Here is a 22,632-nt window from a genome sequence, read left to right as displayed (position 1 = left end):
GTGGTTAGATCTCCTGCAGGTTAAACTTCAGCATCTAAAAATAGCAGAGCAGGTTGTTATGACAGCTATTCAATTCAGGGCACAGGCTCATCACCCTCACTGAGGCTGAGGTGTTTTTCCATTTCTCTGGTAGCATTTTTAATAGCTTGTGGGCTTTCTGTTTATTTTTGGACCTTCTGCTGATGTTTTTGAGCTGTCAGATAACTTCAGGTTTGAGTGACTGTTGCTTACATGGATTTGATAACACACCATGATGGAAACTTCTTGTAACTTGTGTTCAGCTCCTAAAGAGTGTCCCCAGAACACACTGGGCACAGGTTACAGCTCTGCAAATAAAACCTTCTACCCTGTGTTTATTTTCCTTCCCTTCAGTCTCATTGATGCCACTCATAAGGATGTGGATGTGCTGCTTTTACTTTCAAACTCTGCCTATTATGTGGCCTAGTAAGTTACCACTTTCCCTTACTATGTGTAGTTTATTTTAGTAGCTCTGCTTTAGATTAGTTGGAAGCACTAAATTCTGTTTCTTTTTTCTAGCTACGATGATGAAATCGACAAAGTGAATCAGTACCAAAGGTTAAGTCTTGAAGCTCTGGAAAAAATAGAAATAGGTAAGAAAACAGTCACTCTGTCTTTTTTTGAATGATCTTAACAATGGCTTGAGCACCTATCAAAGCATCCTACAAATGTATTGAAGCAGCAGTCCTTGAAGTGTGGCACATGCCTTGGGCTCCCCACCCAGAAATGGCCCCTCTGGCTGAAAACAGCTGCCAGGCTCTTCCTGCTGCTGGAAATGGAAGCTTTGATCACTGGAAGGTTCTAAAATTTTCCCTCTTTCAAACTCCTAAAAGAGCCACAGAGTCATCCAAACAGATTTCATTATTTATCAAATGGCAGTAACAATGTTGCCAACTTCTGTAATGAGTCACAGGTTTGTGCATCCAGGGCTCTCTTCCTTTGATCCAAACACAGCCAGTGGCTCAGAATTGTGCTTCAGATCTGCTTCGCAGCTTTGTAAAACTTGTCTTTCTCAAGGGCTGGTAACAAACATGCTGTTTCAAAAGCACCTTGTAATGCTGATTTAATTTATTTGCTATAGAATGTAACATCTGCAGGTTAAATCCAGCATTTTCTGCTGAAGCATTAAAGATGTGATCTCTTTAAATCATGAAAAAGGTGATCCAGTCAGGGAGAAGGGAGTGTGTGGCCTCCTGATGGAGTTCAGTCTTCCATTGCACAACACACAGTGATTTCATCATCTCCTGACTAACTTTCACTGTGTCTGTGCAATTTCTGAGCATTCAGGGGAAAGGTCTCCCTCACGTGTGTATTGTGGACATTTGTATCCTGAGGCACAGAGCAGAGTCCAATATCTACATCCACACCTCATTTAATGCTGTAGATTATGCAGGGCACTGAAGAGTTGAAGTACTGGTCTGAATCTTGAAATTTCAATTACATCCCCTTGATAAAAATACTTGCTTTCCCTTTAATCCTTGCAGGACCATTCCCTAAAAAACCCACAGGATGTAAAAAGTGTAAAGCTTTTTTCCCCCCTTCTATTTGAAAGAGTAATCTGCAGTAAACAATCAGGCTGGATTGTAACAGACATACAGAGAGTGTAATTACTTTTTGTAAGTTATTGATTGTTTAGTTAATGTGAAAATCTTTCTTTTAAAGTATCAGTCCTGCTCTTATGAAAACATGAAGCATTTTAGTCTGAAAAACACTGTCAGCACTTACATAGCCTTAGGTGCAGGCTCTGCAGTATCTCTTTCAGTGTTTGGTTAAAGATTTCTAAAGATTTCTCCTGGTTTCTCTCTCAGGGCCTGAGCCTACTCTCTTTGGCAAACCCAAGTTCTCTTGCATGAGGCTGCATTACAAATACAAAGAAATGAGTGGATATTTTCACACTCTCAGGGCTGTGGCTCGCAGCCCAGAAGAAGATGGAAAAGGTTTGTGTCCTGTGTAGAAGTTTTAGACACAGAAGTGTATCCAATGTGTTGGAGTTTCTCTAAAAAATACTTGTTCCATTGCTCTTAAAATTTATCCTTCTTCAGAAATCACTCCAATAAAATCCTGTTGTGTGACGTGGGAAAGCAATTTAAAAAAATCACTCAGTTACTGTTCTAATAGGAAAAAAAACATTTCAAATACAGCTTTAAAGTAAAACATCTCTCTAGAACTAGAATAATTTCCCTGTCCAGGTCTTTACTGCTTCAAAAACTTAGAAAATGAAGTTAAAATTAACTCCTAAAGAGGTAAAGAAATCAATTTCTTTAGTGAAATCAGTGTCTGGAAATGTTCTTGCTTGTTGCTTAACTAGATTAAACAAACACTAACAAGGGAAAAAAATATCACTTCGTACCTGGAGCACTGAGTTTTGTCAGCAATGGTTAGAATAAATAAAATTGCTTCTCTTCCTTCCCCAAATGAGGCAGTGTGGCAGCGATTTGCTTAATGCTGAGTATTTAGGGCTGAAGGAGAGTTTATTCTTTAGGTTTGTTTTGTAAGCTTTAAATCAGAATTACAACTTGAAGGGCACAACTGCTCTGCGGGGTGAAAGAAAAGCAAAGCAGTAAAGCCAAACAAAATTACATTAAAATTAGACCTGTTTCTTTGTAGATTGTGGAATATGGGTTTTTAAGGGTGTTTTTAGTGTCTGACAGGTTCTGCTTGAATTTCAGACACCCTTCAGTGCATTGCAGAAATGCTGAGAATCACAAAGCAAGCAATGGGAATGGATGTGCCCATTATTGAGAAGAAGCTGGAGAGGTGGGTACCTCAATGATGTGATCCTTCTGTATCCCACCTTTGCTCTCAACTCTGCTGCTTCTCCCAGCTGAGTAGAAAGTGCAGCCAAAAAACCTTGTTCTTTTTACAGCTATTGCAGACTGAGTATTTGCTAAATCTGGCTACTGGGTATACACAAAGTTAGGGTTAAAAAAATGGAGAATTCAAATCCTTTTTAATGAAAAACTAAAGTGCCTGCAGGAACTGCCTGTTCCCCTTATTTGGCTACTGTTCTGTATCAACCCTCCTTTGTTGGTTTCAGCTTGATTAGCTTATATGGGTACAATATTATTATGTAAAAAAAGGATTAAATGTATTATTTATGTAAGAAAAGGGTAACTTAGGAACTGAAATGTCCATTTCTGTTACAGAAATAGACTGGAGATAGAGTATACTTGGTGCTTTGATTGTACATTAAAGATCTTTTTCCTCTTCTAGGAGGAGCAGCAAACCTCACGAAGACATCATTGGCATTCGGTCTCAGAACAGAGGGTCCCTGGCCCAAGGCAAGAATTATTTACTGAGCAAGTTCTCCTCCCTCAATCAAAAGGTGAAACAAACCAAATCCAACGTCAACATCAGCAACCTTCGGAAGCTGGGCAGCTTTGCCAAACCTGAAGTGAAAGTCAATTTCTTAAAGCCAAATTTGAAAGTGAATCTTTGGAAGTCGGACAGCAGCCTGGAAACCCTGGAGAACCCCGGGGTGGATGCGAAAGCCGCCAGTGAATCTGACACAGAAGGCTCAGACAATGACTCCTTCCACTCGGATGACTTCCTGAGCAACTCCAAGTCGGACGAGGAGGGACAGCTGGGGGGGTCCCTGGAGAACATGGGCCCCACGGACTACGTGCTGCCCAGCTGCGGCATCATCGCCTCGGCGCCGCGCCTGGGCAGCCGCTCGCAGTCCCTGAGCAGCACCGACGTCAGCCTCAGCATGGCCGTGCCAGCCGAGGGCCGGGACGCCGCCCTGCCCGCCTCTGACAGCGCAGGGCTGGAGCTGGCCAAGCCCGTGGATGTGTACTGCCAGAGGTTCGTGCAGGATGCCCAGAGCAAGGGCTGCCATGGGCCGGAGCCCTCTGAGGCTGGTCCTCCGGAGCCCCACCACGCACCCGCCCAAAGCAGCGGGAGCGCCGCCAAGAAGGCAGAGCCCAAGGCTGAAGCTGTTGCAGACGTTCCTTCCAGGCCGTCAAAGCTGGATGTTCCTTCTTCTGAGCCAAACCCTCAGCTCTTGGCTGTGGGGGGGCCTGACTGGAGCAAACCCCACAGGAGCCCGGGCTCTGTGTCTGGGAACCAGGAGCCAGGACTCCACGGCTCTCCTTCCCCCGCCGACGGCAGCGGCAGCAGGGCCGTGTCTCCCTTCGCTAAAATCCGCAGCTCCATGGTCCAGGTTGCCAACATCACCCAGGCAGGATTGACTCAAGGGATTAATTTTGCTGTGGCAAAGGTCCAAAAGAGCCCTGCAGAACCAGAAGCTTTAAATGAAATCAAACAAAAAGAACTGAGAGAAATGTTTACGCAATGCCAGACGCGAATAATTCAGATCTAGTTGCTCATTTGGGAAGTGTTCTTCTAGCTGTGGCTTCTAATAAAACAACCCAATGACATCAGGACTATTGTGGCATGAACTGCTACTGGATACTGGGATTGATAATAGGTGATTTGTTTACAAGCAGTGAGAGATGCAAATGAATTTGGTTCTGACCAAGCTTCAGAATTCCCTCAGGCAGGTGAGACAGAACCTGTATAAACCATATTTAAACAGGTAGCTTAGACACTGGGATTCAATAAGCATGCTGTCTATCTTAGATGTGTTGCACAGTTATTTTTTTGAGACTAATTTTGTAGCTCTTCTGAATTATGTAGAAAGTATTTATACTCAAAGGATGATACTGCACTTCTCTGACCTTACTTACCTTGCACTACACCAGCAAAATAAAGTACCGGTAAATTACATTTTATTTATTTTTGGACTAGTATTTTTACTTGTTTTCAATGAAGTTCTAGATGCAGCTCTCTGAATTGTGCCTCTACAATGGGAACCGATGTGTTTTTGTTGAATTTAAGTATGTAAACCAGAAAGTAAGATTTCTGTCTATCCTTTTCTTTCCAGATATCCTGGGACACTTTCATTATAGATGAAGCTTAGAGACCCAATCTGAAATACCCACAATCCTGCAGTGCAAATTTCTTCTGTAGATTGGTTTTTTCCTCACTTGTTTTGATGTGAGGGGAAATGAAGCAAATGTCTTTGAATTGTCTTGCCCATGTTAAAGCAGTTATTTTTTTTTTAAATTCCAAACTCTGCCCATTTGCTCTAAGTTTTTGTCTCTGTAAAGCAGGATGAGCCAGATACCTGCCCATCAGGCACTGTGTCCCTCTGTGCTAGGATTCTCTCTAAGGATGAAAATTGATGCAAAATCCCAACTAACATCTGGAGCAGGAGGCCAGTGCACTGCTTGTAAGATCAGGGTTGCATTAGAGCATAGCTGTCAGCATCTATCCAAGACCAAATTCCTGACCAGCTCCAGCTTTGCACCTGCAGGGTGGAGCATCTGCTCCTGCTGGGAACTGGATCAAAACTCCCCTTTGCTCTGTGTGTCCAAGGATTCCACCTGTGAACTCCTCCTTCCCAGGAATGCCTTGCCATGCCATTCCAGTGTAGGACCTTGTCCAGAAGCTGCTGTGAAGCAGGACCTTGCTGTGCTGTGGTTTGTGACTGTAGCACCCTGACAGACCCAGTGCCTCTGTCCTTGTCCCTGTACTGTAGATAGGCTGCACGTGGTGTCCCCACAACGTCCTGTCCTGGCCTAGGGTAGCTCTGTGTCTTAGGACTTGTACTGTGTCTGAAATCATTTAGCACCTGAAACTTTGATAAACAAATTTGGTTTATTTATTTTATTAAAGTGATGTGGGTTTGGGTTTTTGTTCTTTTTTTGAGTGTCTATACTTGTGGCTATATTTAAAATTAAACTACTGCTGTATTTTAATGTGAGCAATATACATGAGATATTTTAATAAAAAAAGTGGAAGCAAAAGCAGGGTTTGGTATGTGATTTTAAGGCATGTGGGACTTCAGGACTTTAGCTGTTTCTTACAGAATTCTCCTGGTAGTCAAGGGACACAGCCATGACTTCACTTCTTTATCCTCTTAGAATGGTGCTGCTTTTCTGGGCAGCCAGGGCCTCACCACCCTCATAGGGAAGAACTTCTTCATATTTCATCTAAATCTATCCTGTGTTAGTTTGAAGTCATCACCCCTTGTCCTGTCCCTCTCCATTTCAATGTCCTTCCAGCTATGAAATATTGGAGATGGCAATGGGCACAAAAACATCCCCTGAGGCAATCTTAGAACCCAACCCTGCATTCCAGCCCAGCTGCCTTTTGAAAAGTGTTCATTTCCTTCCTCATTTGTTCAGTTGCTTCACTTCACAGTAATGCAGCACAAGTCAGACAAAACCATGAATATTCATTTTTAGTGCTCAAAAACAAAAAAAAAAAAAAAAGGAGAAAAGAAATAAGCTCTAAGTGATTTGAAACAGCACCAAGCTTGGCTCAAATTTAGGATACACAAAAAATGTTTCTCATAATAAGTACTCATTATTAGTGGGAAGAGACAAAATATCCAGATTGGCTGTACAGCAAAAGCCCTCATGTTTAGAACAGGAAAAAACCATAAAAAGGGGGTTCCTGTCCCTGTGATTTCAGTCAGCAGAAAGCACTAAATAAACCATTTCACCACCCTGCAGTACTGCCAAGGCAGAAAGTAAAGAAGTGTTTTGTGTGAGCACAAGAGTATCACCCACTGTCCAGCCAATGTGGGTTTTTTTAAGAAGCTGTACCAGGACAAAGCTCATTGGAGAAATGTGAGAAGTCATGGTCTGCTCAAAGCACAAGGCAAGTATTTTTCATACCTGAGTTGGTCAAATTACTGCTTGGTACCACACTGATACCATCACACTGATGCTGCTGCTGCTCTGAGTGTGACCTGCCCCAGCTCGCAGAACAGCACAGAGAGTGAAGTCAGCAGCTCCTCCAGCTGCAGCTGCTGGCCAGCTGAGAGCTCTGATCCTCACAATTCAGCCAAGCCAAAACTAGACCACAAATGTCCTCCAGAACAGAGCAGACCACTGCTATGTATGAAGGGTTCTGGCTTAAATTCTATTATTATTAAAGGGAGTAAGTTTACACAACCTCAGTATTAAAGTTTAATATCAAACAATTTGCTCAATGTTACCAATTTTCAATTACAAAACAGGGTCCAAAAAAATTCCATAAAATATGTTTAGGTGGCTGAACAGAGTTAAGCGCGTTCAGACCACGAGGGTAAATATCAATAACTTTTTGGTATAAATTATCTACAAAAACTGGTATAAACAATATTCCAATCTTAGTATGGGTTCCACCTAGGATTAGAGACATGTTCAGGGTGACATCCAGCAGGTGTTAAAGTTCATTGCCATTGACACATTGCTGCTGCTGCAGCCTGGCCTTGCGCAGTGCCTCCAGCTGCTTCGCTCGCAGCCACCGCTCCCTGGACAGCGTCGTCTGCCCCGCGCTGAGCGACAGGAACCTGGGGGAGCACAGAGAGCCAGTCAGGAACAGCTCCTGCAGCTGCTGCAACCCAGCACAGCTCAGATCCAGCCCAACTCACTCAGATCCAGCCCAACTCACTCAGACCCAGCCCAACTCACTCAGACCCAGCCGGCCTTCAGGAGTAAGAAAGCAAGGGATGAAAGCAGGAAGCAAATACTTGGCCTATCTAAGAATCTCCTCTGCTTTGTTCCTCTGTCTGGCTGGTCTGACACAATTCAGCTGCAGACCAAGTGCTGGCTCAAGCTGCAGCTGGCTGGGAAGCCCAGAGTGGTGACAGGAGCACCACACCCACCTGGCCACCAGCAGCATTTTGTGCAGGTCATCGGCCGTGACGCTCTCGGGGTTGTTCTTGCGCATTTCCACAAAGTCTTCTTCCACTGCCTGGAACAACACAGCGTGGAATTATGGGGCAAAACAGATCTCCAGGAGGAGATAAGAACACTGTAACAACCTTTAGATTTCAACCTTTCAACTCATTGCTGTTGAGAAAAACCAGGCTACTTGTCATCTTTGTAAAGAACCCATTTTCAAAATGAGTGTTAGAAAGCAGGTTACATGCACTGTTCCTTATCTAATAAATTCAGTATATACTTTACAAACCCTTGAAGGCACAGTCAGGATGTGAAAATGCTTCTATTTGGGTTTTGCAAAACTTAAAGGAGAATCACCGACAAGGTAAGTACAGTAACTGTCTACTAAGGTGCTTTCTATCCAAATACACAGCTGAAAACATGTGAGAGAAGTGTCCCTACCTTGGTCACCTCATCAGATATACTGTAGTCCAGCAGCCTCAACAAACTCAGGTAAATTCGGAATTTGTTCAGCACGGAGGGCAGCACTGCAGTGAGGAGGCTGCTCATGTACTCTTCCATGTTCGGGGGAATTATCTGTGGCTGTAAGTGGACTTGGCAATCTGACTGAAAGAGAAAATCACATTTCATCTCTTTCCACGTCCCACTATTTTCTATTCCAAGACTAATTTACTCTCAGAAGGAGCAGAAGTCAGTATTTCCCAGAACCAAGGTAAGATAATTCTTGAAATACTCTCCAGCTCACGTTTTGAACAGCTCCTGATCCAAGCAGGAGAGCCAAGGCTCAGTGGACAAAGCTGGCACGTCAGAGAGCAAGCTCAGGGTACTGCAGGGGCAGTGCCACATCTGTGCCATCACCTCAGAACCCACCGTGCCCGAGGGAGGCTTGGAGAGCAGCACATCTCTGCAGCTTTACCCACCCTGGGTCCTTCACCACCTCACCACCCCTGTTCAGGAAGGAGGAACAAAGCTCCATCTCTGTTTTCTGGCCACGAGGGAGCAGGCAGCAGCTACTGCCAGTGTCACACCCTCCCTGGTCACAAGACATTTCCTGTCCCCACTTGTCCCTCCCTCCCTCCCTCACCGGCAGCAGCGAGCGGCCCTCGGAAGTGATCAGCACATTAATGTTGCATGGGAATTCCATCCGGTGGTAATTGAAGTCATAATCCACCTTCTGCCAAGTGATCAGGTTACCCAGGGCTGTCACGTTATGGACACCTGCAAGAGCAACAGCAAACTCCCTGAGCACTGGAGCAAAACAACTGTCAGCCCTGATTGCTGTTTCCCATCTGTTTTCAAGGAGCAGCAAGCAGAAGGATTCTGCAATCACCCTGTTCCTTCTTGTGTCTGAGGTGTCTTCTTAATGTGAATCAAAATTAAGAATTATTGATTTCAGGCCCAAACCTTGTGTGGCTTAGTACATGAGTTCGTATCTCATGTCTTCACTGTCCCTACAAAGCCAGGTATCTATTCAGAGAGAAAAACCAAAGAAGAAATCTCTCCTCAAAAGCAGAAAAACATCAGCAATTTAATTTTGCCATTTTTTTAAATAGTACTCACTCACCTTACCGGGAATTAAGTTATTTAAAATATTGAGAAATTAACTGGTTGACCATTGGGATTCTCTCTTTGAAATACCAACATGTACCTGACAAACTGAATTTCTCCCCAGCAGTTACTGCATCAAATGACAAAACTACTGTTGTAGTTTTGCCTTTAAATACTTGGTAATAATTTAGTATATTGTAAATAAAGGCAAAGTTAGCAAATAAAGACAAATTTAATATTGGGGTTGACTTCTGGGACATTTTTCCATTTGAAATTTCTAAGCTGTAGCTTCCAAGAGCTCCAAATCAACTGCCACATCTGAAGACACTCTTCTCTAGGATTAAATTTTGTTCCCAACGCTGCTGTAAGAAATGAATAATTTGTACTTCTTTACTCTAAATTCAGTAGAAAACAATACCACATCAGCAAAAAAGAAATAAAATTACCAAGCCCTTTTATCTGCAACTTTTAATATCTAAAATATTATTTTTTCACTAAATGCTGAGTATTTTTAAACATTACAGACAAACATTTTGGAAAACCTATAAACCAGCACAGCAAGAATTCTCTATAATGGGAGTTTATCATATTTTACCTAATTTTTTTTTGAAACAGTCAATGCAGAGCTTGTTAGTCGTTTTACTATTTTCTTTAGCAAAATTTTGTAGATTTACTAAAGCTGAGTAGCAAAAAATACTGAAAATTCAAAATTTAGTAATTTCAGTTTGCAACTTTTAAGAGCAGTAATTAAAAAAACCAAAGCAGCTTTACAGCATTTGGATTTTAAAATTAAGTTACTTGCAGTGATTTCCTGTTGTTGTTTCATAGGATCTCCTGAGCTGGAAGGAACCCATACAGATCACTGGACTCCAGCTGCTGTCCCTGCACAGGACAGCCCCAGGACTCAAGGACACCTGTACTGTGCATTCTCCAGGTACTGAGCTTTTAATGCAACTCAGCTCTTTTATGTGAGTTATAATCAAATTAATTTCTAAAGCTCTGCTGAAAGCACGCTACACAGTGCTACATCAGCTTGTAAGACAGAATCCCCACTATTTTTAACACAGTAATAGCAATCTTTTTTCTCCACTTCTCAGGGATGGTTTCCAGATATACAGTAAAAATGTAGAGCATAAGGCATCAGCATATGCTTTGCCCACTTCATGCACTATCACAGGAAACTGAAAGGCCACTCCAGCGAATCAGAGTTATTTTGGTAATGAAGAATTCTCCCAATTTGTCTTAAGTTGGCTGAGAAGGCTGCAGGAAGCTGCTTCAAAGCAGTGCAATAGGATGTGGAAGCCACAAAGAATTTAGCACTAGACCCCTTATCAGCGGGACACGATTATCACTGTGTCTAAGAACACAGCAGCTTTTAACCTCCCAAATGGGCTTGCAGACACCAAACTGTGTACCTGCAGTGTCCAGCTGTCCCTGCTCCAGCTGGGTCTCATCTATGACCAGGGAGGTGTTGCTGGCCAGCTGCAGCAGCCCGCTGACCAGGCGGTTGGCCGCGTAGTCCTTGTGGGGGATGAAGCGCGAGTGGTTCATGCTCTCGATGCTCATGCGCAGGTGGTAGGACTGCAAGGAGAAACAAACCCTCAGCACCCAGGCAATGCTGCTCCTGCAGCTGCAGCTGGCCTGGGAGCCTGCACAGCAAAGCAGAACTTGGCACTGCAATGCTTTATCCCAAATATCCAAATGCTGTGTATTTCAAAATTCCCCAAAGGAAAATATTGCTGTCAGGAATTCCTATTACCTGGTCTGCACATCTAGGATGAGCTCAATAAGAAATGATTTATTGCAGCAATACTGTTGTGTGTGACCCCAAATTGAATTACTGTGGCTTTTCTGCAGAGCAGTATCCACAAACTTGAATAAACCCTAATGACACCATTGTAGCCATGATATTTTCTGAAAAATCCTTTCCTTATGATTTTTTCCCCTGAGAAGCTGGGAGGCCTCAGGAACAAAATGTAAACATTGATTATCTGCTGCTGTGGAATGCAACAGGTGCATCTGGGATTGGTGTCATGTGGTTGTTTCTAATTAATGACCAATCACAGTCAGCTGGCTTGGACTGTTTCGATCAGTCACAAACCTTTGTTATTCATTCATTCTTATTCTATTCTTAGCCAGCCTTCTGATGAAATCCTTTGTTCTATTCTTTTAGTATAGTTTTAATATAACATATATCATAAAATAATAAATCAAGCCTTCTGAAACATGGAGTCAACATTCTCATCTCTTCCCTCATCCTAAGACCCCTGTGAACACCATCACACACCATAATTTAATAACCCAAATGTCTACACATATCAACCCAGAAAGACCAAATAAAGCATGCAGCATCTGCCTATCAGCTCAATACCACTGAGAAGAGGATTTCATTGCATATTCATCCTAGATGATGAGGCACACAGACTTCAACACGCAGGCCAGCCCCATCTCTATTGTTACCTGCTCTCTACTTGGGGAGCAGGAGAAAATACATTCTAGGCCAAGTGTTGGAACATTTCAGCCTGCCTTGACCAGGCTGGATCAGTGAGAACACATCCCCCAGCCTTACCCCATCTCTATTGTTACCAGCTCTCTACAGGGGAGCAGGAGAGCATTCCAGTCTGCCTTGGCCAGGCTGTACCAGTGAGAACAGGTCCCCCAGCCATACCCCATCTCTATTGTTGCCTGGTCTCTACTTGTGGGGCAGGAGAGCACTCCAGCCCGCCCTGGCCAGGCTGCACCAGTGATAATACACCCCCCAGCCCTGTCCCATCTCTGTTGTTACCTGCTTTCTACATGGGGTGCAGGAGAGCATTTCAGCCTGCCCTGACCAGGCTGGATCAGTGAGAACACACCCCCCAGCCCTGCCCAGGCACAGCCCAATCTCTATTGTCACCTGCTCTCTACAGGGGAGCAGGAGAGCACTCCAGCCCGCCCTGGCCAGGCTGTACCAGTGAGAACACACCCCCCAGCCCTGCCCCATCTCTGTTGTTACCTGCTTTCTACATGGGGTGCAGGAGAGCATTTCAGCCTGCCCTGACCAGGCTGGATCAGTGAGAACAGGTCCCCCAGCCCAATCTCTATTGTTACCTGCTCTCTACAGGGGAGCAGGAGAGCACTCCAGCCCACCCTGGCCAGGCTGTACCAGTGAGAACACACCCCCCAGCCCTGCCCAGGCAATGCTCACTGCTGGCACCAGCTGCTGGATGAGGCGGTACAGGTGCTCGCTGAAGGCGCTGCTCCGGGGACAGCCGCTCAGGTTGACGGTGAATTTTCCCAGAGGAAGCACATCCCGTCTGCCATAGCTGCACCAAAAGCAGCACAGGTTAGGCAAACACCTGGCTAACACTGGGTACAGGTGTTAGCAGCTGGAGCATTGTGTGGTCTCTGACAGCCAGCAGGATTTCAGAACATACAGACCAAAATCAGCTCCTCTGCCTTCCTCCTGCAGGAGGCTGAAGCTGCTCCTCACAGCACCACACAACAGCAGTGATTTACAGTGCTGGGCACCTGCAAAGGCCTTCCAGACATTCTGTTCTCCCTGTACTCTGCTGTTACTCACTGAACACACTGCATTCTTTTCCTTTCTGTTGCCCAATCTCAACTTCCCTCCTTATCACACTTGTTCATCTCCTTTACCTGCCCTCAGCTTTCCTCTCCCTCTTCTCACTGTGTATCACATCCCCGTTCTTGAGAACTCTCAGCCTTTTTGTGATACCAGCTAAGAGAGAAAATACATTCTATTCTAAGGGACTAAAAAGAATGAAACCAACCTATTTTGACTTTGAAGACTAAAATGACTAACATTAAATTTGGGCCTGACAAAGAATTTCTGAAGTTTCACACTTAAGATTTTAATCAGTCTAAGGATGCTGCTCTTTCACCCATAGTTTAAATCAATATAAAAATAAATTTCTATCACATGCTAAATAGGTCACTTCAACTTACCAATAAACAGGCTTACATTTAATTAAACCAATTCCCACAATGTACCTTGTAGTACTTAAGCAATAATTCCTGCAGTCAGGAAATGCTGGCTTTGGGAAGTCAGTGGCATGTCCTACTCATTAGAAGAAGCCAGAGGCAGAAAGATGTTTTCAAACCTCTGTTTAAAGGTGTCTTGGAGATTTTGTCAGCTCTCAAAGCAGCACTGAAAGTATACACTGCCATAAAGCTGCTCTTTTATCAATATTTACTGTTATTTCAGACACTGAAATCTGCCTTTGTGTGTATTGTGACAGGACAACTCCACCTGCACAAAGTACTACTGAAATAAGTATTATTTAGGCTAGTTCTGCCATATATTTGCAGACTGGTGAAGAACCCCACAGAAGGAGATTTCTTTTAAATGCTCAATACATAAATTCTCAGCACACATGTCAATACTTACACTGTAGAAATGAGATGCAGTATCAGGTATTCAGCAGCCAAACTGTCTCCCAAGAGGGCATGGGTGAGGAACCCCAGCAACTCTGCTCTCACTGGTGACAGCTCAGACATGAAATTAGAAACAACTGGCAAAAGAGCAGAGGACAAATGTCAGAAAATGTTCTTGTTTCTCACCCTCTTCCCTCTAAATAAATTTGACTTTCTGTCACAGTTTGATGAAGAAAAATGTTTATTCCAAAGCAGTCTAGGAAAAAAAAAAACAAACACTGATTGGTTTTTTCAACTGGCTTTGGACAACCTGAATCACTCAACACTTCCTTGGAAATTATTTTTACAAAAGATTAGATATTGTGTAATGCATTTGCAGCAGGGTATAAAGTGTAGAGCCAAATTTATAAAATCCATAGCTGCTCTGTTTTATATTAAAGGCAGAAAAAACTTCTTACATATTGCTCAAAACAAGCAATACAAGGCACTCAAAGAAGAAAGTCATAAATACCAGGTCTGCATGCAATAATTCAGTGAAAAAAAACCAGTCAAACAAGGAATAGCACAGTTGCTTAAAAGCAGAATTGCCTTATTTTGTGCACAGTACTAGGGGTCTGTTGCAGACATTTTTTTACAGAATTTTTTTTTTTAGATTTTTGTGTCTTCGGGAGGCCAGAAGCCTCCGAAGACAAAGTAAATAATTATTATTAATTACTAAAAATGCAATAAAACCACTTATTTTAATTAGTAATTAATTCATGTTTTATGTTTATAATTAAAAACCAATCACCAGTGCAAACCAAAAAACTAAATCCTTAGCCACAACTTTGTTGTAAATTCTTTCTATCTCTTCCTAACTAACCAAACTACTCTACAAAAACCTCTCTCTATATTCTATTAATATAGTAATAATATATTATATATAATATCTTAATAAATCAAACCTTCTAATTCAAAAAACAAAATTCACCATCTCTCTCTCACCAACTGTGCCCACTCAAGCGCAGTAATAGGAGTCTCTATATTAGCAGTATGTTTCTTATTTCCAATATCACACTAAATTGGAAATCTAATTTTGCAGCAGTTCACAACTCTGTGAAAACAAATCAAATCTTATGGCTGAACAACTTGGTAAAATTCTTGGGCACGCAGAATGCAAAACCAAACTCCACATAAATCACTTTTATTTCAGCCAAATAAAATGTAAACATCACATAAACACAAACATCTGCCTCCTGTGCAGCAGTGCATGGTTCTTCCATTTCCCAAGATTTAAACTCAAACCCTGCTGTTGAGGCATTTGCCTCTGAGCAAAGCAGAATTTGTTCAGATGTGCTGGAAAGTGCCCAGACACTCACAGGTTTTGCTCTCCTCTTCGTTAAGGCAGGCAGGCAGCAAGGGGTTAATGTGTTGCAGCTTCTGGGCCAAAATGACGTGGATCCTGGGCACCAGGGAGGCTGGGGGGCTGTGCACCCTCTGCTCCTCCATGGTGTCCATGCACTCCATGGGATCCAGGCTGGAGCTGTCCCTGTGGAGAGGACACAGCACAGCTGGACTCACAAACATCCCAGGGAATTTCTGTCCCTCTGAGCCAGAACAGCTGGAAGCAGGCCAGGAACGGAGGGACAAACAACATCCACTCCCAGCTCCTGCTGACTCCTGCCACACTCAAACCACCTTCTTCAGGATCTTTATAAACACCACAAATACTGAATTACAATTACATATTGACATATTAACACCAAAGCAAGCTTGACCCAAAATATCTGGATTCTATTATTTTCAGAAAATAATCAAGTAATTAAATCACATTTATTATTTGCTGCATACAGGCTGTAGCTTCAAGTAAAATATCACACACTGTTCTGCCCAGCCTGTACTGAATGAAATCTAAACAACAGCTTTTAAAAAATAAGGTCATTTATTACATTTGTCTCTGTAAGTACATGTGGGATTTTCACATCCCACCAGGTTCTGGAGCCTGACAAGATCTTCTAGACAGTCACATCACATCTCTGTCACTGGCTGAGTAAAAAAACTGTGAATAAATAAACCCTAATGTACCTCTGCTGGAACCCGGAGGTATTACCTCTTAATTTAAGAGTCCAGATACACAACTGCTCTCCCTGAAGATGTCTTACAAAATCTCTTCAAGGTTTTCATTTTCATTTTTAGAAAGCAAAATTCCTAAAGTGACTCTATCAGATGACAGTAAAGTTTAACACAAATCTCATCTTCTTGTACTGGTTTTAAAAACTGTCAGGCTTTATAATTTCAAAGCCACTTCAGCAGTTCATCCACACACTATCCATTCTTTCCATTAAAAGAGATTTGTTTTGTTTGTATTCAAAATTATTTTGCTATTTTGTATTCAAAATGTTGCTAAATGCCACCATTTTGTCTTCTTGTTACAGAATGACACAGGGAAAAACCCACAAGCACCTGTGAGAGAGCAACTGAGCTGTCAGCGTGGGATCAGCTGTCACACAGATGATAACAAAAAGCAGCTGAGCAGGCTGAGGTAATTTTTAAGAAGTTGGCACTATAAAGGATTCACATTGCACTCTGGGTGTCCTACTTGCCAGAGATGAACAAACTCACCAACAGAAATGATTCAGAGTGCAATGGTTCAAGACATCAGCAGTATTTATGTTAGATTTTGTTCAAGAGTTTTATTTTGAAAATTGACTTCTTGCATCCTAAATGATTTTGTATTTTGTCAGGCAAGGAATTGCAGAACAACAGGTGAAATGGGAAGTTTCTATCAGTGGATTAAGAAGATGAGGTACCTTAATTAATGAAAAATCAACCAATTTTTTACTCATTTTGGTCATTATCACTCTGCATGCAGACATGCAAACTTTTTTTTATATTCTTCAGAAATGTTTACATTTCTGGTAACAACTTCCAGGGACTTAAACTACATCAAAAGGACATTTATAATTTCAAAGCTTCCTTGAAAGCTTTGTTCACTATTCACTCATTCACTGAAAGTTTGGTACACATGAAAGAGCACAAAACATTTAGCTACAGAAACATTTTCTGCTTTACAGACTGTACAGCAACCTAAAAAAAGCTGCACTGGGTATCCAAGGATATGGATGTACCACAGCACATTGGCCTTCAGTTTCCAGGATTCTGGATGTAACACTTTCCTCATCAAGCTATTTTAAAGCAACAAAATTCACTTCTCAAGCATAATTACCATGTACTTACACATTTCCCTGTCTGCTCACTGCAATATAAACTGCATTTCAGGGCAGCCTTACCTCTCCTCACTGTTCACTGCACTCAGCACTGGGTCCACAGACAGAACACCAAACACCTCCAGCACATCATTGACTTTGAAGCTCTCCCAGCTCTCATAGATCTGCCCCAAACAGAAAATAAAAAATAAAATGCTGAGGCAGATGGGCCAGATGCAGGACAGCAGAAAAATTGTCAGATAAATGAAACTCCGGAATCTCAGCTGTGGCCTGAGAACAGTCTGAGTGAAGAGGTCTCCCTTTGCCCTCAGTGTCACTAAGCTTACACTGGAAAAGGGACCTGGCAGGGAGTTGACAGGAATTTTATGATTCCATGCTTTTTCTATTGGCATTCTTTGCCACAGCAGTGTAAACAACTGCATTCTACTCTGATTCATCAAGATTTGCTGAATAGCAGAGAAGTCAATACAGCAACAGCAGAGAAATTTTGTGTAAGGTTTCACAGTAATACAACATAGCAGTGAATCAAGGACTATTTCAAATTCAATACATAAATGTGTAGTTTATTGGATTTTCAGCTTGGTTTTTCACAGCTGTTTTTCAATTACAGGAAATATCCTGAAAGAAAAATACCAGGGATCAATACCAGCTGCACCCTCAAGCATCTAATACTGGAATCTTTTTTTAACTAAATGGGATGAGAAGGTGCAAGCTCTAGTAAATGGTGCTGAAGGATTCCAGCAATTCAAATGCAGCACTCAAGAAGAGAAACACTGTGTTAGTGAAGAGAAAGAATGTAATTATCTCTGGAAACAAAATTCTGGATTTGAGACACATTTCTGTGCCTACAAACCACTGCAAGGCTGATTCTGAGAGCACAGCCCTGCTCATCAGCTCTGCATCTCTCACCTTTACAAGACATGCTGGTCCCTTCTCTCCTGGCAAGGGAAAATTTAGGTCAAGTGGAGGGGAGCAGTTGGGAGAAATGACATGATGACCTGCAGAAGCTTCTGTTTCTAATCTCTTTGGCTCCACACATCCATGGATATCACCTCCACTGCCTGAAAAACACAGGATTTGCAGGCTTTTTAAAAAGAAACGCAGAACTGAACAACTTTCTTCAGTGAGCAACTTTCTTCAGAATAAAACTAATTTAACAAGACATCTGAGACCAGAATATTTAATAATGCAATATACTTGGCAGAACATACTCTTAATATGAGAAGTCTCACAAGTGCATACTATATGTAATCAAATTTAAGTGAGAGAGAGAGTTCTGGCAAAGATCTATGTGTCTTGGAAACCCAAACATGGCCAGAAACCTGATTTTCAAAATGCAAAGTTTAAACCAGAGGAATGATTTTTTTTTCTACAGTGCATAGGACTGCAAAGGTAATATTTTTCTGCACTTCACTTAAAAAGAACCAGGTCAGAATATGCATAAAACCCAGTTTATATTAAAAATTTCTGTAGATTGTCAGCAAGTCATACAACACACATATAACAAGTCATGCAACACACATGTACAGGCTCTCCCACACTCCTTCAAATCAGACTTCAACAAAGCCTCCAAATCCTAAAGGCTGCAACAACAATAATAATTAAACCAATTGCCAATATTTCGGTTCTTAGCAATGAATTTTTGCCAAATCCTGGGAAGACACCAGAACAACCATTGAGCAGCTCTTACCCATGTGCTGCTCCTTCTGTTTGCAGGGATGCAGCTCCATGTCCTCATCCTCCTCGTAGCTCCTCTTGTGGCGGCTGGGGGTGTAGGAGGTGGAGGGGCTCACCCGGGCCTGGCTGGCACTGACGTAGGCGTGGGCCAAGGGTTAAGGAAGCCTCACACTGAGCAGGGAAAACTCACCCACACTAAGGTTAATGTTGGTTTTTTTTAAACAAAATCCTCATCTTAACATGCTCAGCTACAGGTGTTTTATAGGAGACTTTCACTGTGTAAGCGTCCTGCTGTAGAAAATGCCAATGGCTCAACTGAAGTTTCTCTTTTCCTATGCATTTACAATTAGAAATTAACAGAAATTTTCACGACTCTCCCAAGCAAAAATGTCTACTAAATCAAAATAAATGCCCCTAAATTCATTTGCATCCTCTTTGTGCATATTACACACCATCAACTTTATTTTTTCCTCTTTCTACACCTATCACCTCTCCAGATTCACTTAAAAAAAAGAAATTTTAAATGGACTTATTCCTTAAATCTAATTAATTAGTTGGTGACCACTGATTGTATAACAAAGCACTGGCTCAGGCAAAAAAGATATTTCCTTCACCCATGCTGATTCACCAGGCACTGGAACACAGTAGAAAGTCTGTCTCTCCGAGGTGACTGTTTGTGAGGAGTTCAAATCAATTTCCTGCTGAGGCTGGAATCCCAAGAGAAATTTTGTCAAAAACCTGATTACAGTTTGTTTTCTTTTTTTAAGCTAACCCCACAGATTCACTCAGCCAGAAGTTACAATTAGCATGCAAGACTACATAACTCAGGAAAAAGTGAATATATAATGTTTTGATTCAAATTGCACTGCACTACCAAAAGCAACTATTTTCCATAGCAGACAGATTCAAGGTCATGGGCACTCCCCCCTCCACTCAACCAAAACAAATTTTAAATACAACAGAAACAGCTGGAAGCCTGCAGAAATTAGAATGCCAGTGAGCAGTTATGAATACTCTGCTTTCCAAACCAAAGACTGACTTTGCATTTAGAGCAGTATCTTCAGGAATCCACTGCCAAGGACCAAAGAAGCTCTGTCACACACAAAACTACAACTTTCCATCCAATATTTCTTCTCTAAGTTCATATAGTTTATAGAACTTACCCCACATTCTGCCACATCTCTGTATTTACCAAAATGCAAAACCTGTCAAGAGGGAAAAGGCAATGCAATCATTCTGTTTCTGACAGCATCCTGAACATGAATCACACCAAAATCACTGAAGCCCAAAGCCCCTCACAGACATCCAGCCAAACATTTCATCATTTTAACATTTTCTACTCCTCAACAGAAATGTAACAGGTTATGTTTTACTGATGCCACTTGAGCTGAACACAGTTACTATCAGTGTCCACACTCCACAGGTTTAACTCACAAACTAGAGAAATTCAAGGATCAGAATGAGTAAAATGACAAACATTTGCTAAAATAGTAACTCAGTATTTCACTCACACGTGCATTTGTGTTTGGGTCAACTGTTTCATAGACTCCCATGTAAAACTCAGGATCAAACATATCTTGAACCATGCAGCGAAATTTCACTAAGCTGTTGGGTTTCAGGTAATGCACAGGAACATCATTCAGTGATGGGACCTGTGAAAAAAGAGATTGTTCCATACAACTGGTATACGTTGAGCAGTGCTCTGAAGTGAGCCAAAACCAGCACAAAAACTTAATTCTCTGACCATCCAGTGTATCCTCCTTATCAAACTCCTATATTTATAGCACGCTTCATATTTTCTGAGTGCATCTCCCATCCCAATTTAAGTAGTAACAAAGTGTATCTATCCCAACATCTTCCTGCAATGGCTGTTACAGATAATTGTTACAATTCTTAACAGTTCCCAAATTCTTCCAGTCCAAAATACTGGTTATAGGTCACTGGAACTGTATGAAAACTGCACAATATTTGAAATCAACTTTTAAATTAGAATTACTGCAGCTGCAGGATTAAACAGAATTTATCACTTATCTTATTTCTACTTAACAGCACTTCCACCATGTGCAATGTAACCAGCAGTACTAGAGCAATTTGCATGCACAATTTCTTATAACAAAAGGTCCTGGAAAACCTGTATGTTAATTTCCAAGTCCATATTGGGGAAGTCTTTTTCACACAGTTTTACATGACAATGGGAAAACAGAAAGAAAAAAAAATCAATGCCTAAACACATGGTATAACTTCAAAGAACTTGCAATATGAATAGGGTTTTCTAAATCTGAATATAAAATATTTGTTGAAAAAGCTAGATCCAACATTAAAATGCAACAAAAACTGTAAGTGGCACTATAGGAAGTGGCATTTTAACAAAAGTGTAGCCCCTCATTTTTTTGAGCAAGAAAATATGAATTAAATTCCTTCTGATGTAAATTTTACTCAATTTTTGCCATTAATGCTTTGATTTAGGCAACCATTTAATACTAAACACAGAATACTTTCACAGACAGAGAAAGAAAAATTATTTTCACCTGGTTTTAGTGACAGGTAGAACAGATTTGATCTCAAATTTTCTCATCCCCTTATCAGTCCCATTAAGTCATTTCTGCTACAGCCTTTTAGAAAAGTATCAGCTTTTGAACTCAACTGTGCACACTTTATTTTTAAAACCTAAAGCACAGCTTCCCTGCTAAACTGCACAAACCAGGCCTGACTCAGCCCAATAAAGCACAGTTTTAGCAGGAAAAGTGTTTTTTCCCTTAAAACCTGAAGGTCCAGGCAACTATTTATTCAACCCACACAAGTTTTGCATTGTGATAAAAGCTGATGAGAGAAAGGGTTTATAGCCAGCAGCCTGTGGTGCACGGTGAGGACTCACACTTCCCCAAAAATGACAATATTTGTCATCTCCTGCCATCTACTGACTGTGCTGCAGAGTGGCAGCAGCCGGCAGCGATGGCCTGGGGGAAGGAGGGTGCAGAAGGCAGGGGATGGACGGGCCGGGATTTCACACCCCGGCTTTGCACTCAGGTTAAGGCAGCCGAGGTGCAAATTCCACATCCCAAAGCCTGGGCATGAAATTCAGCTGCACACTTATCGTGAAATTGCAGGACTTTATCAAAAGCAAGCCACTGCAATAAAGTGTAAAAAATAACAGAGCTTAAGAAAAAGCATAACTCGAAAAGAAAAAAAAACACTCTTACCCAGTTAGTAGCATTATTTTCTTTTAATTTCTCCTTGAAGTATTCGGTTACCTTCTTCTCCCAGTCAGAGTTTGGAGCATTTTGGGCTACAAAAAACAACATATCAACGCGCCCGTTATCACCACGTCAGAGACTTTTACCCAGCATTCTCCCAGCACACCAAACAAACCCAACTTTCACTTCTATCTTGGGGAAGAGAGTGCATCTCGGACTAATTTATTCCCCTTGCAATTCACTGACTTCCCATTTCACACCACTCGAGAAGCACAGAGCCATTGCTGGGAGCGAGGGAAACAACACCGCAGTGGGGACAGGCATAAGCCGAGGCACCGCAAAATTTAATGTCGGTATTTTTTAGTGAAGATTAAACCCAGATTTAATTTTCAGGGTCTGAAATAACAGTAAATAATATTTAAAAAAAAAGATTAAGTCGCGGCTGATAGCGCTGGTACCACCAGCACCGCTCGGCAGCGCGGGCAGCCAGCACGCGTTGCTGCCGGAACCCAGAGACACACGAGATACACAAAACACACGCTGTATTCGAGATATATAAGACATAAAACAGATACATAAGACACAACAGATACATAAGACACAGAGCCGGCCCCGCCACCACCCCACGAGGGAAAGCGCCGTCCGGTTCCGGGCGCCCGTGGGGCGCTCCCGCCGCCGCCCGAGGACGCGGGCCCCGCCTCACCGAAGATGCCCTGCACGATGCTCAGGGGGCTGTTCAGCCAGTCGCCCACGCACGGCATGGCGGGGTCGCGCCTCGCCGCGGGGCTGCCGGCACCCTGCGGCCGCCGAGTCCCGCTCGCCAGCCCAGCGCGGGGATCACCGCCGCTTCCTCCTCCTCCTCTTTGCCCTCCTCCTCCTCTTCCTGCGGGAATGGCGGCCGGGCCCGCCTCCCGCCCCTCACGGCTGCGCGCG

General features: G+C 42.5%; 2 protein-coding genes across 2 annotated transcripts in view; one reads left to right on the top strand and one right to left on the bottom strand.

The window, feature by feature from the left end:
* Positions 1 to 5,828, top strand: part of INPP5F (inositol polyphosphate-5-phosphatase F) — a 38,398-nt gene extending 32,570 nt beyond the window's left edge. Inside the window, exons 16-20 of the mRNA XM_059476548.1 lie at positions 373 to 444; positions 538 to 611; positions 1,827 to 1,955; positions 2,688 to 2,775; positions 3,232 to 5,828. Of these exons, the coding sequence (XP_059332531.1) occupies positions 373 to 444; positions 538 to 611; positions 1,827 to 1,955; positions 2,688 to 2,775; positions 3,232 to 4,339 (1,471 nt within the window). The 3' untranslated portion in view covers positions 4,340 to 5,828. The remainder of the gene's footprint in view (positions 1 to 372; positions 445 to 537; positions 612 to 1,826; positions 1,956 to 2,687; positions 2,776 to 3,231) is intronic.
* A 542-nt stretch (positions 5,829 to 6,370) lies between these two features.
* MCMBP (minichromosome maintenance complex binding protein) lies at positions 6,371 to 22,575 on the bottom strand. Its single transcript, XM_059476551.1, has 16 exons — positions 22,403 to 22,575; positions 21,706 to 21,791; positions 20,017 to 20,157; positions 19,669 to 19,710; positions 19,111 to 19,212; positions 18,519 to 18,648; positions 17,738 to 17,889; positions 16,892 to 16,992; positions 14,981 to 15,150; positions 13,636 to 13,759; positions 12,433 to 12,550; positions 10,661 to 10,826; positions 8,782 to 8,915; positions 8,139 to 8,303; positions 7,679 to 7,767; positions 6,371 to 7,363 (listed from the first exon to the last, which is right to left on the bottom strand). The coding sequence occupies exons 1-16, from the start codon at positions 22,458 to 22,460 to the stop codon at positions 7,237 to 7,239; spliced, it is 1,905 nt and encodes a 634-aa protein (XP_059332534.1). The 5' UTR covers positions 22,461 to 22,575; the 3' UTR covers positions 6,371 to 7,236.
* Between the last annotated feature and the right edge of the window lie 57 nt (positions 22,576 to 22,632).

Source organism: Ammospiza nelsoni, chromosome 8, assembly GCF_027579445.1.
Source record: "Ammospiza nelsoni isolate bAmmNel1 chromosome 8, bAmmNel1.pri, whole genome shotgun sequence".
In the NCBI taxonomy this organism is placed as follows: domain Eukaryota; kingdom Metazoa; phylum Chordata; class Aves; order Passeriformes; family Passerellidae; genus Ammospiza; species Ammospiza nelsoni.
The sequence above is the reverse complement of the archived record's forward strand: the minus strand, read 5'-3'. Positions and strand labels throughout refer to the sequence as shown.